Source organism: Actinia tenebrosa, unplaced genomic scaffold (assembly GCF_029948245.1).
Source record: "Actinia tenebrosa isolate PJP-AT-01 unplaced genomic scaffold, QUT_ActTen_1.0 PGA_scaffold11__36_contigs__length_13525064, whole genome shotgun sequence".
Classification (NCBI taxonomy): Eukaryota; Metazoa; Cnidaria; class Anthozoa; order Actiniaria; family Actiniidae; genus Actinia; species Actinia tenebrosa.
In genome coordinates this window covers 7,016,825-7,031,282 of record NW_028292571.1, presented here as the reverse complement: position 1 = coordinate 7,031,282, position 14,458 = coordinate 7,016,825, and the positions used below count along the sequence as shown (strand labels likewise).

General features: G+C 39.2%; 2 protein-coding genes across 2 annotated transcripts in view; both read right to left on the bottom strand.

Annotated features, from left to right (window-relative positions):
* Nucleotides 1-14,458, bottom strand: part of LOC116290974 (gamma-aminobutyric acid receptor subunit beta-2) — a 41,398-nt gene that overhangs the window by 8,980 nt on the left and 17,960 nt on the right. The window contains exon 3 of the mRNA XM_089027865.1: nucleotides 1,264-1,407. Coding sequence (XP_088883991.1) covers nucleotides 1,264-1,407 — 144 coding nt within the window. The remainder of the gene's footprint in view (nucleotides 1-1,263; nucleotides 1,408-14,458) is intronic.
* Nucleotides 6,821-13,518, bottom strand: LOC148912411 (uncharacterized). The gene has a single exon (XM_089027477.1). The coding sequence runs from the start codon at nucleotides 13,127-13,129 to the stop codon at nucleotides 7,259-7,261; it is 5,871 nt and encodes a 1,956-aa protein (XP_088883603.1). The 5' UTR covers nucleotides 13,130-13,518; the 3' UTR covers nucleotides 6,821-7,258.

Sequence of the window (14,458 nt, the reverse complement as noted above, 5' to 3'; positions counted from 1 at the left end):
TCGATGAAAATAATAATAATCAAGGGAATGACACGAGGTATGAGATAGAGAATCACTTAGTTCAATCATTGCAGGAGGATTTAGGGACTGATTTTAATAAAAATGGCATAGTGAATATGTATGTAAACAACAAGTGTAAATAAGAAGCGTCATCTTAAAAATCTTAAATTAAACTTAAACAAATACGTGATTTGATCATGATTTTTTTTAAACTATAATTCAAATAAATAAAAGCAAAAAAAAAAAAAAAAAAAGTAAATCATTTTTATTTGAAACATAAAATCTACAAAACATTCTCTCTAAAATTGTCCTAGAATGTTATTTCTATGTTTTTCGAGGTGTCTACCACTACAATTTTCTAAAAATCTCATTTTTAAAACTGTTTACGTGGAAAACTGAAATCACTACTTTTTATAATTGAAAATTCTGAAAATTTGGATTCTTTTTTTTTTTTTTTTTTTTTTTTTTTTTTTTTTGCCACGGGGTAATTTTTTGGTAAGAAATTCAAAAATCACACAATTCTTCCTGGAAATCTGTGTTTTTTAATACACTTTCGTCTTTTTGATCGGTTCTGAAAATCATCTCGCGCCTCTACTAGTTTTAGAGCGTGGAAAAAAAAAAAAAAAAAAAGCACGTAAAAAAACTCCTAAACTTAATTTAATTTACACGTCCTTTACATTGCTTGCACTGTAGGGTAGAAGACGACGTCCAATGTGGTAGAAGTTCTCTTTTATACTAACACTCCGGGTGTCAGTCAAAACATGCACAGATTACAACAAGCACATGAAAAGAATTACTCAAAATTGCAAAACGTGACCCTCTATTAATTACAGACAGCTTCCATGTATTTTACTTTACTTGGCTACTTTAAAGCAGATAGCCTTTATTATTTTTGATGAAAATTCTCAAAACTGTGTTATTTAGACTGCAGTACCGATAATTTATATATCTTCTTTTTTTATTTATGTTTGATACCTCAGTTTGAAACAAAATTCAGTGTATGGTTAGAAACACTGAGAAACGCGGTTGCAAATTTACGTTGTTTGGACTTCCACAGCGCTCGTAATCTCAATGCTCTTCCAAAAATTTGATCCAAAAGATAAATAAGTAAATAAATAAATCGTAACACAATCAAATAATTTTTGTTGATTATATGATTTTAAGGGTGAGAACTTTCGTATAAAATGAAAAACAGCAAACCCTGATATGCACTTTAGAAGAATTAAACTAGGTATGAACCGTTACTAGGATTATAGGACTTACTTATTAGATGGTGTTATTGCTTCGCCAGAGGATTTCAATAAAAGATTCGCAGAGAAAGATAGGATTACTACAGACACAACCCACTTTGTTGATGGCATCCTTTCTTGTCTAGAAACTGATTTTTTTTCGATCAAAAGAATCGACCTACAAAAGGAATGAAACAAGAAATTCAGCCTAAGGGTTTCTAGAATAAACGGGCCGTTATTTTGGACTTAAGCATGGAAAACACAACAGAAGAAAAGTCTTTATGGGTGTTCACCTTTGTACAACTATGTACATGTGAAGCCAAGAACGAAAGAGAACTGTACACAAATGCTGAAAACAAGCATAGGGTGATTCTGCGATTTTTCACGATTTTTCACCGGCTCTGACGTACACAGCATGTGATGGACCAATTATTATTATGCCACACCAAAGCAATTACCTACTAGGGATGAGATGATACGTGGTATACTTTTCATATGCTAATTTGTACACTTTTAAGGTGTCCTTTATGGTGTTTGTATTGTTATGGTGAGTTGAATAGCTCGAGTGGTTCTTGAGGATGAATCATTCCAAGAAGAAAGATTCAATCGAATTAATTATGTAAAGTTTCTATGCTAGCAATTTTTAAAAATCTCAGAGAAAAACAGTCTCAAGTATCTTGAATATTCATATATTCATAATCTATTGATATTTATTTTATTGCTATTGTTAAAACTTCTGAGTATACACTTAATTCAAAAAACGTTGTCATCGCCAAAGGCGATAGGCAATAGGCGATAGGCGAAAAGCGATAGGATATATGTCATTCCAAGATCCAAGAATAGCTGGAATGACTTGTGTTTCTTCTTCTTCTTCTCGTCAAGAGTATGGACCTTAGTGCTGAGACTGATTCAATGTTCTTTGTATTCAACGAAACCATTTCCATGTCGGAATGACCTATCGCTTATCGCCTTTGGCGATGACAACTTTTTTTGAATTAGGTGTATACTCAGAAGTTTAAAAATAAAGACTACATCTTAGAAAGAAATCAAAAAGAAGGGAAAATATAGAAGGAATCTTTTGACAAGATTATGCATGTTTGCTATTATAATGCTTTCCCATTTCAAACGTTTGTGTTTATTTTACGTACTATTTACACCTACTTGCAAGAACGTTGACATACGAAAATAGAACATTAGTAATTTAGTGAGAAAGTAATACATTAAAAGACAAAAGAAAAAGTTCAGCTTCAGTGATCTTCTTTTGTTTCTTAATATAATTCCTATCCCACTAAATCACTAATGTTCTATTTTCGTATGTCAATGTTCTTGCAAATTGGTGTACCTGATCGCTTAAAACTGCTATACACCTGACCGCTTTATTTATAATTTATTGATATTTATTTAATTATTGTTATGTAACGGAATATCTATTCAGAAATTTAAAAATAAAGACGACATCTTAGAAAGAAACCAAAAAGGGAGGAAAAGATAAAAGTAATATTTTGCAAGATCATGTATGTTAGCTATTATAATGCTTTACCGTTTCAAACCTTTTGTGTTTATTTTAATATATACCTGACAGCTTAAAAATGAAAGTAACAATTAAAATTTTTTTTCAAAGAAAGAGATGGTAAAAGAGCTTGGAACTGTTTTCTCCGGTAAATATTTGCTCGTGAGAACATTTACATCTTTAAAACAGTTCAAATTTTTCCCCCTTCTTCCAACTATTGTATTATTGCCCTAATAATCTATTCAAATCTTTTAAAAGCTTATTAGTAAATCACATCAGTGAAAGAACAACATGATCTGTCATACCACATCACGCCACCCCAGCTAACTAGTCATTTCTGTCAGCTTCTTTATTCCTAACATCTTTGAATACAGAAGACATGCAACATAATGGATGTCAATGACAATTAAAACTTTGACAAAACAAGAAAATTACTATGTCACTTAACAAATGTTTCATAAGAAAATCAAAAGAATACGAACCTTTCCAATGATATTACGAGAGCGTGCTCTCATTCCTAAAACACTTTTGAGTACAGATAATTACTTCAGTAGAAATAGAAAAAGAAAAGTCTAAATTAGATAACCTAATTAATTACAGGCTTAATGTGAAATGCGCTATATATATAACACCTCCCAATATTATTATATGCATTCTAGTTCCCTTCTTCGTTCTCAATGATATTATCATTTTTGGAAATAAATTTAAGTTGAATACTTTTTACCCAAAATCTTTGCGTTTCTTGTTTAATGGTCTATTCAGTCAAATTGTGAAAAATCAGTGTCATGAGTTTTCGTTACTAAAAGTTTGTTCCTAGAGTTTTCACAAAGCACGAATGAAATCTATTTTCGGCGTTTTTCTTGGCGTTCAAAATGTAATATTATAACAAAAACACGATGCAAAAATCCGCATCAAAATCTTCAAATGCCACTTCTGAAATGCAGGATTCTAGTTCTCAACGGAACATGCGCACTGAAATCAGAATCACTTCAAAACGACTGAAACCCTAAATATATTTCATTCTATAAGACTTACAGCGCAACGCGCAAGAGTATGACCACATTTAATATATTCTATATGCAAGGGCTTTTTTCTGCCAAACGAGCGTTTTCTTTCGTTACTTTGTTTTAGCAAAGTAAAATGTTGCATGCGGACTGTTACCTTAATATATACTGAACCTGAGCTTCAATGGTCAAATCTTTGTAAGTGTTTTTTTCCTACTTCAATCAAGGCAAGTGATTAGTGGATCCACCCTGTTTTATCTGTTCCACTGAGCGACAGTAAGCGACAAAACACCTCATGCAAACTTATTTAACACCATGCGATATCTCATATTTTGTCTGGTATAAATCATGTAATATTACGAGTCATTTGAGGCGCTTACATTTAATTGCTTTTTATTGTCCATAATGAGTGGTGGGAGAGATTCCATATCTTCACTAAAAATCTCTAGGAGTATCTACTTTACCTCTCAGAAGCACCATTAACTTTCTCTAATAAGGCTCGAGATTTGCGGAGTATCTTCCGAGAAAGATTATGGAACTTTTTTGAAGAAAATAACAGGAAATTAAGAAAGAATTTTACCCAAAGAATACATCAATCAAACTGCTCGCTTTTCTATAATGACCCCAGTTATCGAGTATTATCAATATAGAGTATTTTTCCACGTAGTAAAATATATCGGTTACTCACTAGACCGCTCAGGTGGTCAACAGTTGAAGATTACTGATATAAATATTAACGGTCTGATATTTGTATCAAGATAATAGCTATAGATGAATTCGTTAGTTTTAAAATTTACATTTTGTCAAGGCATACCTTTAGGTCAAGTATGCTATCTAATATTAACGGAGCAGGTGTTTTTGAACAGGTTTGTTTTCGATATAATATATAGGCTGTCACATATTAACGTCAAAAATGTTTTTTTAAATAGAAACATAAAGCTATGTCAGGTTGACTGACGCTATAGATCATTCGCAGTGACCACAAAACTATTTGGAGAGGATTCTAGTGGAGCTGATCAAAACAATGGAGTTTTTTGACAGTTATCAGAGAAAGAAATGGATGGATGGAGGGAGGGAGGGAGGGAGGGAGGGAGGGAGGGAGGGAGGGATGTCCTAAAAGTGGAACTTTTTCTTTCGTTGCTTTATAGATAAGCTTTACCAGTATATAAGTAGGAATACGACAACTGACAAAGCATCTATTAAGGTTAATTGCCCAAAGACTTGACACAGAACACGAACACCGAATCGATGAATTTGTGTTGCAGCTTTCAGGCAAAAATAAACTGAAAGAAGATAACAAATGAATAGACATATCAACGTAATAGACATATTAGACCGTTTTCTCAAGGTTGCGTGCGCATCCAAATTTAAGGAACTTGACGGATCACGATACCAGAACACGAGTATTATCATGCCATGCTATGAATTTTTTTCGATAAGAATTCATAAAATCGATTATTCTCCTCTTTAAATATAAAACAGTCTTTTACTGAAGTTATATTAAAAAGCTAAAATAGAGAATTAGAGAAATTCTCCTGTTTTACGAGATTAGCATTTATTCATTTCCTTACATATCCGCAGAAACGGAAAATTATGCTTAAAGAACCGTGTAAAAGACGTTTTTATATGGCTTTGCTCATGTAAGAGTCGGTCACTGACATTATAAATTGTTAATTGCAGCGATCTCAACTTCTCAACTTCGCAAATTATAGCGGTTAGAATTCTCACGAAACGAGACGATTCAGTACAAACGAATCACGGATCATGCAGAAATGTTTTCACGAAAATATACCGTGCAATTCCAATACATCAAAATTCATCTTGAATTTGAAATCTTTTTATTGATTTAAATCTGGATACAGCTATTTCAAAAGAGGTTGAATACTGCATACTGCATACTGAAAACCAAAGAAATGCGGCTTAGGACCCGTCCACACGTATCCAGAAATGTTTTTATCCGTAAAAATTTTTTTGAGGATACGAAAATGTTTGCGTCCACACGAAGCGTATTCGAATCGTTTTCACCGTCCACACGTGTCCGTTTTCGTAAAATTTGCGGATACGGTCACAAAAATTTGCGGGCACGTGTGGACGCAACCCCTATCCGTAAAAAAAAGATTTGCGGATACAAAAATTTCCGGATACGTGTGGTCGGGGCCTTATTCACCTATTGGGCACTCTTAGTCCCAACGGAATTAATGAACGCTTTGCTTTCAACTAACCCTTTCTTTTGTCTTTTGATTGTTTGTTTTTGTTTCCTTGCCTACCTTGCTCTCATTGGTTCAATTCTTTTGTCTTACTCTATCACATAAACACTCCTTTCTACCACCTCTTTCTCTTTTACTCCGACGAAGGACTAGCGTCCGAAACGTCAGTAAGTTTTTTCATCTTTTCATGGTGTATGATTTACCTTTTTATCATTACTGTATACTTAATAGTGTATTCCAAGATCGAAGTGCATTGTGGGTCATAGTGACATTGTCTAAAGTAGGATCATTAATAATAATTTATTCTATTTTTAGCGTATTCCATCTGAAACAATATACTAACTACAGGTAGAGAGTTAATTGCTGTATATTTACTTTTTATTTCGAATTAACGAGACCCACAATGCCCTTTGGTCTTGGAATGCACTATTCAGTATGCAGTATTCAGTATTCAACCTTTTTTGAAATAGCTGTATACAAAAAAATTCATGCATATGTTTAAGAATGTTGTTAAGTCCATTTTTGTAACATAACAATTCAATTTTATCCTATTTCATTTGTATGATTTGAAAGCAGAGACAGCATTTAAAAAATAATTTTCTAAATTCCATATAGCTTTCTTGTCTGTACTTTGTCTTTCCTCTTACATTTCTCATTTGGTTGGCCGCTTATATTCTATGACCTCATACATTTATTCGATGTGATTTTCCCCCTCCACATTATTCGCAAAAAAATCTCATATTTTATCTAAAGAGTTTCCTTTTTATTTTATTCTATTTTGAATATAGAACAAAATGTATTAGAGTTTAGAATAAAATTAAAGGAAAAATATTCTTGCCATAAAAAGTTTAAAGACTTGTAGAAGGTTTATTACACAACAATGTTTACGGCGTTCAAATCGATTGGTTTTACACACAGAAAAGTAAAATCCTAGAAAAAAGACATTAAGTTAAACACTTATAACACCACTAACAAACGAGGCACATTTAGCTCACAAACAATGCGAATAGAAGACAAAAAACAAGATGAAAATTAAGAGAGAACAAACACTTACCAAACGATGAACGACTCACAATAAGCACATGGCAGACAACACGGCGCGCGGGATTAATCGGTTAGGGAGCCACACGGACACTGGACCTACTGAAACGACGGATATACGCACTAACTCAAAACTGTTGAGAAATGCCTCAACATCCTGGGGCTCCAGGCTGAAATAATTACGCTAATTATCAACAACAAATTATAAACGATTCAGGCAAAGTTCTAGCTCAAAGGCTACTAAATGTTCACAGTTCAATCTTGTCTTTAAACTGATTCCTCCAGCAAACATAGCTTCGTGATGGGGCGAACTAATGTTGAGTTCTTGGTCTTGACTTCTGCCGATCTCACGTGAGCATCTCGACCGGGGAAGACCTTAGTTACACGGCCAAGTAGCCACCTGCATCTTGGTTCTGCGCTGTCAGTTATGAGGACTAGATCATTTACTTTCAAGTCCCTCTTCTTTAACAGCCACTTTTGTCTCTGCTGGAGGGTCGGCAGATATTCACGGATCCATCTGTTCCAGAAGTGGTCTGAGAGGACTTGGGCATGTCTCCAATGTTTCCTTGAGTAAACGTCATGGTCTGTGAATATTCCTGGTGCTGGTGTAGCATTCGATCTGAGGAGCAGGAAGTGGTTGGGAGTAAGTGGTTCAAGGTCCCTTGGGTCATCGCTACTTGGGCAGAGGGGACGGCTGTTCAGTATAGATACAGCTTCGCAAAATACAGTGCGCAAGGTTTCAAGTCCGATGGTTGCACTTGGACTTCCAACGATAGCCCTCATAGTTTTGCGTACACTTCGTATCATTCTTTCCCAAACTCCCGACATGTGACTGGCTGCCGGGGGCTGGAACCGCCACTTGAAAGTTGGGTAACTGTGGAACTCGGTGCCCTTGGAAAGCATCGCATTCTTTATTTCCTTCTGGTTTAGCTCCTGGATTTCGAGTCGAAGCTCCTTCTCAGCTCCGGCAAAGTTCGTCCCATTGTCTGACCATATCTCTTTCGGGGTGCCTCTGACAGAGATGAATCTCCTTAGGGCTTGGATAAAGGTGTCTGTCTCTAGTGAACTCACGTCCTCAATGTGTATAGCTCTGGAGTTAAAGCATACGAAAATGCATCCGTAGACCTTAACGCTACTGCGACCTCGTTTAACATGAAACGGGCCGAAAAAATCGACTCCCGTGTATGTAAAGGGCGGTTGGTACGGTGTTAGCCTTTCCTTGGGTAGGTTTCCCATTATCTGCTGCATGGTTGAAGCGTTTCGTCTGCGACATTGAACACACTTGTGTAGCACGCGCCTTACTAGAGTTCTTGCTTGCAGGATCCAGTATCGTTGGCGCATAGTAGATAGCACGTGTTCTCTTCCAGCATGACCAAGAATCTTGTGATAGTGCCTTACGATCAGCTCAGATATTGGATGGTCTCTGGGTAGGATCATGGGATGAGCCGTACTGTAGGGAATCGGTGCGCGGTGTACTCTTCCTCCGACGAGTATGACACCTTCATTTAGTACTGGGCTCAGATTGGCTAACTTGCTCTGACGCTTGACTTGACGTCCCTCTTGTAGGGCGAGGCACTCTTCGTGGAAACAGCTCTGCGCTAGCCTCACGATTTCTCTGCTCGCATCTCGAATTTCAGCAGATGAAAGATAAGGTTGTTGGCAACGGTAAGTTTCTTTCTTTACGCCCCTCACAAATCTGAGTAGCCATGACATCACTCTGGTTAGAAGAGGCCAGGACGAGTAACGTTTCAACAGGAGGTCAATCTGTGACCCTGAGGTTATCACCATTGCAGTTGTCGCTGCGTCTGACTGCTCGTCGGGTTCTTCTGTAATCTCTGGCTCTTCTGTCGGCCACTGTTCTTCCGGCAGCAGCAAGAATTCTGGTCCACGCCACCATCTACAATCTCGTTTAAAATAATGAATGTTTGCTCCTCGAGAGCCTTCGTCTGCAGGGTTCTGGAGGCCCGGCACGTGTTTCCATTGTTCTGGTAACGAGGCCTCGTGTATTTCGGTCACCCGATTAGCGATGAACACTGGGAAACGTCTTGTCTTGTTCCTGATGTACTGCAGGGTGGTCATAGAATCCGTCCAGAAAATGGTCGAACTTACGGACAGGTCCAGTTCTTTCAGAACAGTCTTGCAAAGGCGTGTAGCCACCACTGCCGCCTGGAGTTCGAGGCGGGGAATTGTCCACTCTCTTAACGGTGCGTTCCGCGCTTTGCCCATTACAAATGCGCAGTGCGCCTTCCCAGTCTCATCAGTCATTCGTAGATAAGAAACAGCAGCCAAACCTCGTCTGGATGCGTCGCTGAAGGTGTGTAGTTGAATGTTCACGATTACACTTAGCTCTGGGCTCTGGAAACATCTTGGGATCTGGACATGCACGACGTGTGGTATCCCTCGAGACCACTCTCGCCATATCGACAGATATGGTTCTGGGATTTCTTGATCCCATGACACTCCCGCTCTCCATAAATCTTGCAGGAGGATCTTTACTGATAACGTGAGGGGGGCCAGAAATCCCAAGGGGTCGAACAACGAACTGACCACCGAAAGTACTCCTCTTTTCGTTGGAGGCTTGTTCGTTGGTATAACCTTGAATCTGAAGGTATCTGACTCTGCGTCCCAGGTCACTCCTAATGCTCTTTCCATTGGTAACTTGTCGAGATCCAAATTTAGCGTTGGACTAGCTCTGTCTTTTGGAGGGATGGACGTCAGCACTTCGCGGCAGTTACTTGTGAACTTGGTAAGCTTGAAACCGCCTACCTTCAGCAATTTAACTAGGTCGGTTGCAAGACGAGTAGCCTCTTCCGTCGTTGGAGCGGACTTCAGTAGGTCATCTACGTAGAAGTTACGGTAGACTGACTGGATGACTTCTGGATCGAAATCACTTGCGTTGTCCTCAGCGTTCATTCGTAGGGCCCTGTTCGCACAGCATGGCGAAGACTTGGCTCCGAATATGTGCACTAACATTTTGTACTCGTCTGGTGAGTCTTCTAGGCTGTCGGACCACCATAAAAATCTTAATGCATCTGTATCGCTCTCGATGACTCTAGTCTGATAAAACATTGATTCAATGTCTGCTGTGAAGGCGACCCTTTCTTGGCGGAAGCGGATGAGCACACCTGTCAGGTCGTTGATAATACTTGGGCCTTGTAACAGCTGATCGTTGAGTGATGTGCCGCCGAACCTAGCGGCCGCGTCGAAGACGACACGTGTCTTTCCCGGCTTGTTGGGGTTGCTTACAGGGTGGTGGGGTAAGAACCAGGTCTTGTCGCTCACTGTCTCGACTTCGTCCTTCGTTAGCTTCCGAGCGTGTCCCTTGTCTAAGTGGCCCTCGATTGCTGATTTGTATCTAAGCAACAACTCCGGATCTCTAACGAGACGTCCCTTGAGACTTCGTAGTCTAGCTTCAGCAAGCGGGCGGTTGTAAGGTAATTGGGGTTTCTCTCTCTTCCATAGCAAACCCATTTGGTAGTGTCCATCTTGCTTCGAGATGGTATCTTCTATCACCTTCATTGCTCTTTTATCCTCCACCGACATTGGTTCGCTCTCCGGTCTCTCAATACCATAAGACTCTACTTTCCAAAACTCCTCTACTTGATGGCTCAGAGTAGTGTCTGTTCCGCATACGTGATTGGAACACGACCCTTTGCATGGTCTCTCCTTGGAGGCTCCGCCGAGGACGCTCCAGCCTAAGATTGTTCTGATGGCAAAGGGTTCGTCGGATTTTCCCTGTCTAACTTCAAGGGGTAGGAAGGCTTCTTGGACACCCGTTCCGATGAGGAGTGATATCTTCTTTCTCTGCACTTCTGGAAATGGTACTTCTTTCAGGTGTGGCCAACGATCAACGGCCTTGAGGATCTTGGCGTGTTTAAGAGGGATCTCCAGCTCCTTAATAGCCCACGCTGAGCTGACATTAACAGATCGTCTGTCATTAGTGTTCTCTAATGATGAAATGTTGAACTCTACTTTCGTACCGTTTTCTGGAACTCCAGTATTGCTGACGGTAGACAACGAGATTCGGCTCGGAGTCCCTTGCATGCCGAGTTCGTTTGCTAGTGATGGGTCTATCATGCTTATGTCTGAACCCGTGTCTAGTAGACCGTAGGTTGTGACTGAGTCTCCTTTCTTACTTATCACTTTAAGTGGTATGACTTGTAACAGAACTTCACAGGAGTCAACACTTGAGGAGACTGCGTGTGATCCACCAACATCGGAATTCACAGTGGGTTCGGCCTTGCCGGTTTCTTGTGAGAAAGTTGCAGCATTTGCTCCTTCAGTCTCTTTCTTGTCATTGAAATGCAGCAATGTGTGATGCGGTTTGTCGCAGCTTGGCGCACGACATCTCGTAGATGACCCGCACGATCTGGAGCGGTGTTTAGTTGAACTGAGGCAGTTGAAGCATATATGCCTGGACTTGACAAAGTCGTTTCTCTCTTTCGGTGATTTGGCTTTAAAGACATCACAGTGATACAGTCTATGCGACTTGGAACACAGGAAACATGACTCTGCTGGACCTTTAACATCGGTACTGGTTGTAAAGGTTGAGACCCTCTGTGTTGTTGTCTTTATTCTTGGTTTTAGGCTTGTCAGTCCTTCGGCCGGCGGCTTAGCGAGGAAGGGGTGGTTGACGACATCTGCTCTCTCTCTTAAAAACTCGGCAACGTCCTTGAAGTTTGGCATGGTCTGACCTTGCCTTTCACGCTTGTTCAACAGCTCTACAAATCTGGACTGTATCTGTCTTGGTAGACGAGCCATTATTTTCTCTAGGTTATCTGTGTTCATCTCGGATAGATAACCCATCGCATCTAGGGTATCGTAGTTCGACTGTACCAGATCGGCGAAGTTCCGCAGCGCCTGACTGTCGTTCGCTTGGATGACTGGTCCCTTTGTCATTGTTTCAATACATGCCTTCACAACTTGATACGGCTTTCCGAAGCGCTCTTCTAGCACCTTAAAAGCCTTGTCGAGCCCCCCAGGTATGGTTTCGTATCTCTGCACTGCAGCTAAGGCTGGTCCCTCAAGGAATTGAAGTAGTCGAGTCATTTTTACAGCGTCATCCAGGGGTCTCGATTCTACTAGCTGCTTGAACCTCTGGCGAAAACCATGATATTTGTTGGGCGAGCCGTCGAACTTTAACACTTGAACATTTGGTAGGTCGTTGGCTGCACTAATCCTGTCCATGGTTGATACGATTGTGGTGAGAAGGGTTTCCCCCGCTAAGGCGTTGGTAGTTGAGGGTGTGTCTACTGGTAGGCCCGTCTGTGGGACGGTTAACATGGGCTTGATCTTGTCGGGTTTTTCATCGTCCTTCATCACTGTCTCCTGAATCATCATAGGTCGCATGGGCTCTATTCCGGCTGTCGCAATGTTAAGCCAGTCCTTGCTCTCCGTGTTGTTGTGCGTACTTGTCTGGTCCGTGTTCGGACACTGGTATTCACGGTTTTTCGGGGGTAGAATATCCTCTTCTCGATAGTAAGGTAGGTCTTTGGGTGTGGACGTCTTGATCATTTTGGGTAAGACAGATGGGCTTGGTGTTTGGTAGTCCGAGAACATGGGTGGAGGTGGAATTATAGGTGCCTCAAAGCTGCTAAAGTTTCCTCCTTCAAGCGAGTTTTCAAACATTTCACGGGGCTGGTCGGACTGGTCAGTTTGCACAGGTTCCTGATTCTGGGTAGTTTGCACGTTAACTGATCTCTCAGGAGAGAAATCCACTGATTTACCACTGCCACATTGCACTCTGGACAGCTCTAAGGCCTGTTGTAGTTCTTCTTCCTTCTGTTTGATTTCTATTTCCAACCTTGTCATCTCGAGCTCAACTGTGTTTGAGATATAAGAATTTATTTTCTTGTAGTATTCTTGCACTCTAAGTCGCTGGGACTGAAACTGTTCTTCAACACTGCGGTATTTCTCACACGATTTGTTTAACAATTCTCCATATTTTTCACAACATTCCTTGTAGCGATCAAAGGCGCCGCTAAGGCGGCCTTGGAGGTCTTGAATGTCTTCGATATTTGCATAACCATTCAAACTCTCGTCAATTTTCTTGTACAACCGAGTCAAAAAGGCAATATATCCACTTCGGGATTTATCAAAACTACGGATCTTCTCAATTAACACTCCTTGCATGTCCATAGCTTGACATTTCACTCATAGGTGATCACGTTTGGATTTTACGGCGATGTAGAAGGTTTATTACACAACAATGTTTACGGCGTTCAAATCGATTGGTTTTACACACAGAAAAGTAAAATCCTAGAAAAAAGACATTAAGTTAAACACTTATAACACCACTAACAAACGAGGCACATTTAGCTCACAAACAATGCGAATAGAAGACAAAAAACAAGATGAAAATTAAGAGAGAACAAACACTTACCAAACGATGAACGACTCACAATAAGCACATGGCAGACAACACGGCGCGCGGGATTAATCGGTTAGGGAGCCACACGGACACTGGACCTACTGAAACGACGGATATACGCACTAACTCAAAACTGTTGAGAAATGCCTCAACAAGACTCTTTTTGAGATTTTTTTTTTTTTTTTTTTTTTTTTTTTTTTTTTTTTTTCGCGTATAGCTTACCCACAAATTATACCAAATTTCATCTCTCACGAATTAAAATTGAAAATTCACTATTTAACTCAACTTCTTATTTATTTGTCTAATAATACACCCAGTATCGTATTCAGTATTCATTTCAGTTATTTGAAAACATTACTTCCCACTGTCCATAATTCATCAATAAAATAATAAATATTACAAACTTAAGTATGACATTACAAATAACGGTAAAATAACATAGAGATTCTAGACATAGTGAGAGCATAGAATATTGTTATGCAAAATGTCAGAAAAACTTTAGTAAATTTTCGGCGAAGTTTATAGAGATTATCACATGTTAAGAGCTTGATATCGTTTTTATTCATGAGTTCCCATATCATGTCGCGAACGAGGGAGTCTGCGAGCGAGTGAGTGATATCATATGATATACGAGTGAATAAAAAAGATATTAAGTTCTTAACATGAAATAATTTGTTTATTACACATTTAAAGTCGATAAAATAAAGAAAAACAAAAATTCAGTTCCCAGTTTACCGTGAAGTGATATCGTATCACTTCACTGATATGGTTTTTATTTATGACTTTATCACACTGATATCAACCCTAAATGTGTAATTTAAAAAATTTTGCAATGAAAACTTAGTGAAACTGAATATAGGCTTAAGAAAATTCGCAAAAGTGGAAAAGGGGAGCTCTGGAGGCCACATTAGATGCTTCATAAGGAATATTAATATGTTGGGACCTAGAGTACCTTTGCGTTGTTGCTATAAAATTAACTAAGAAAAACAAACATAAAAATATTCGAAATTTCTTAGCAAATACTTTGTACATAGCTATACAAATCAGAGGACTAACTCCTAATGATAATAACTTCTACCTTGATATCGTAGCGTATC

What these genes read in the sequence shown, in the direction of transcription:
- LOC148912411 (XM_089027477.1), bottom strand. Translation starts at nt 13,129, where the DNA reads ATGGACATGCAAGGAGTGTTAATTGAGAAGATCCGTAGTTTTGATAAA.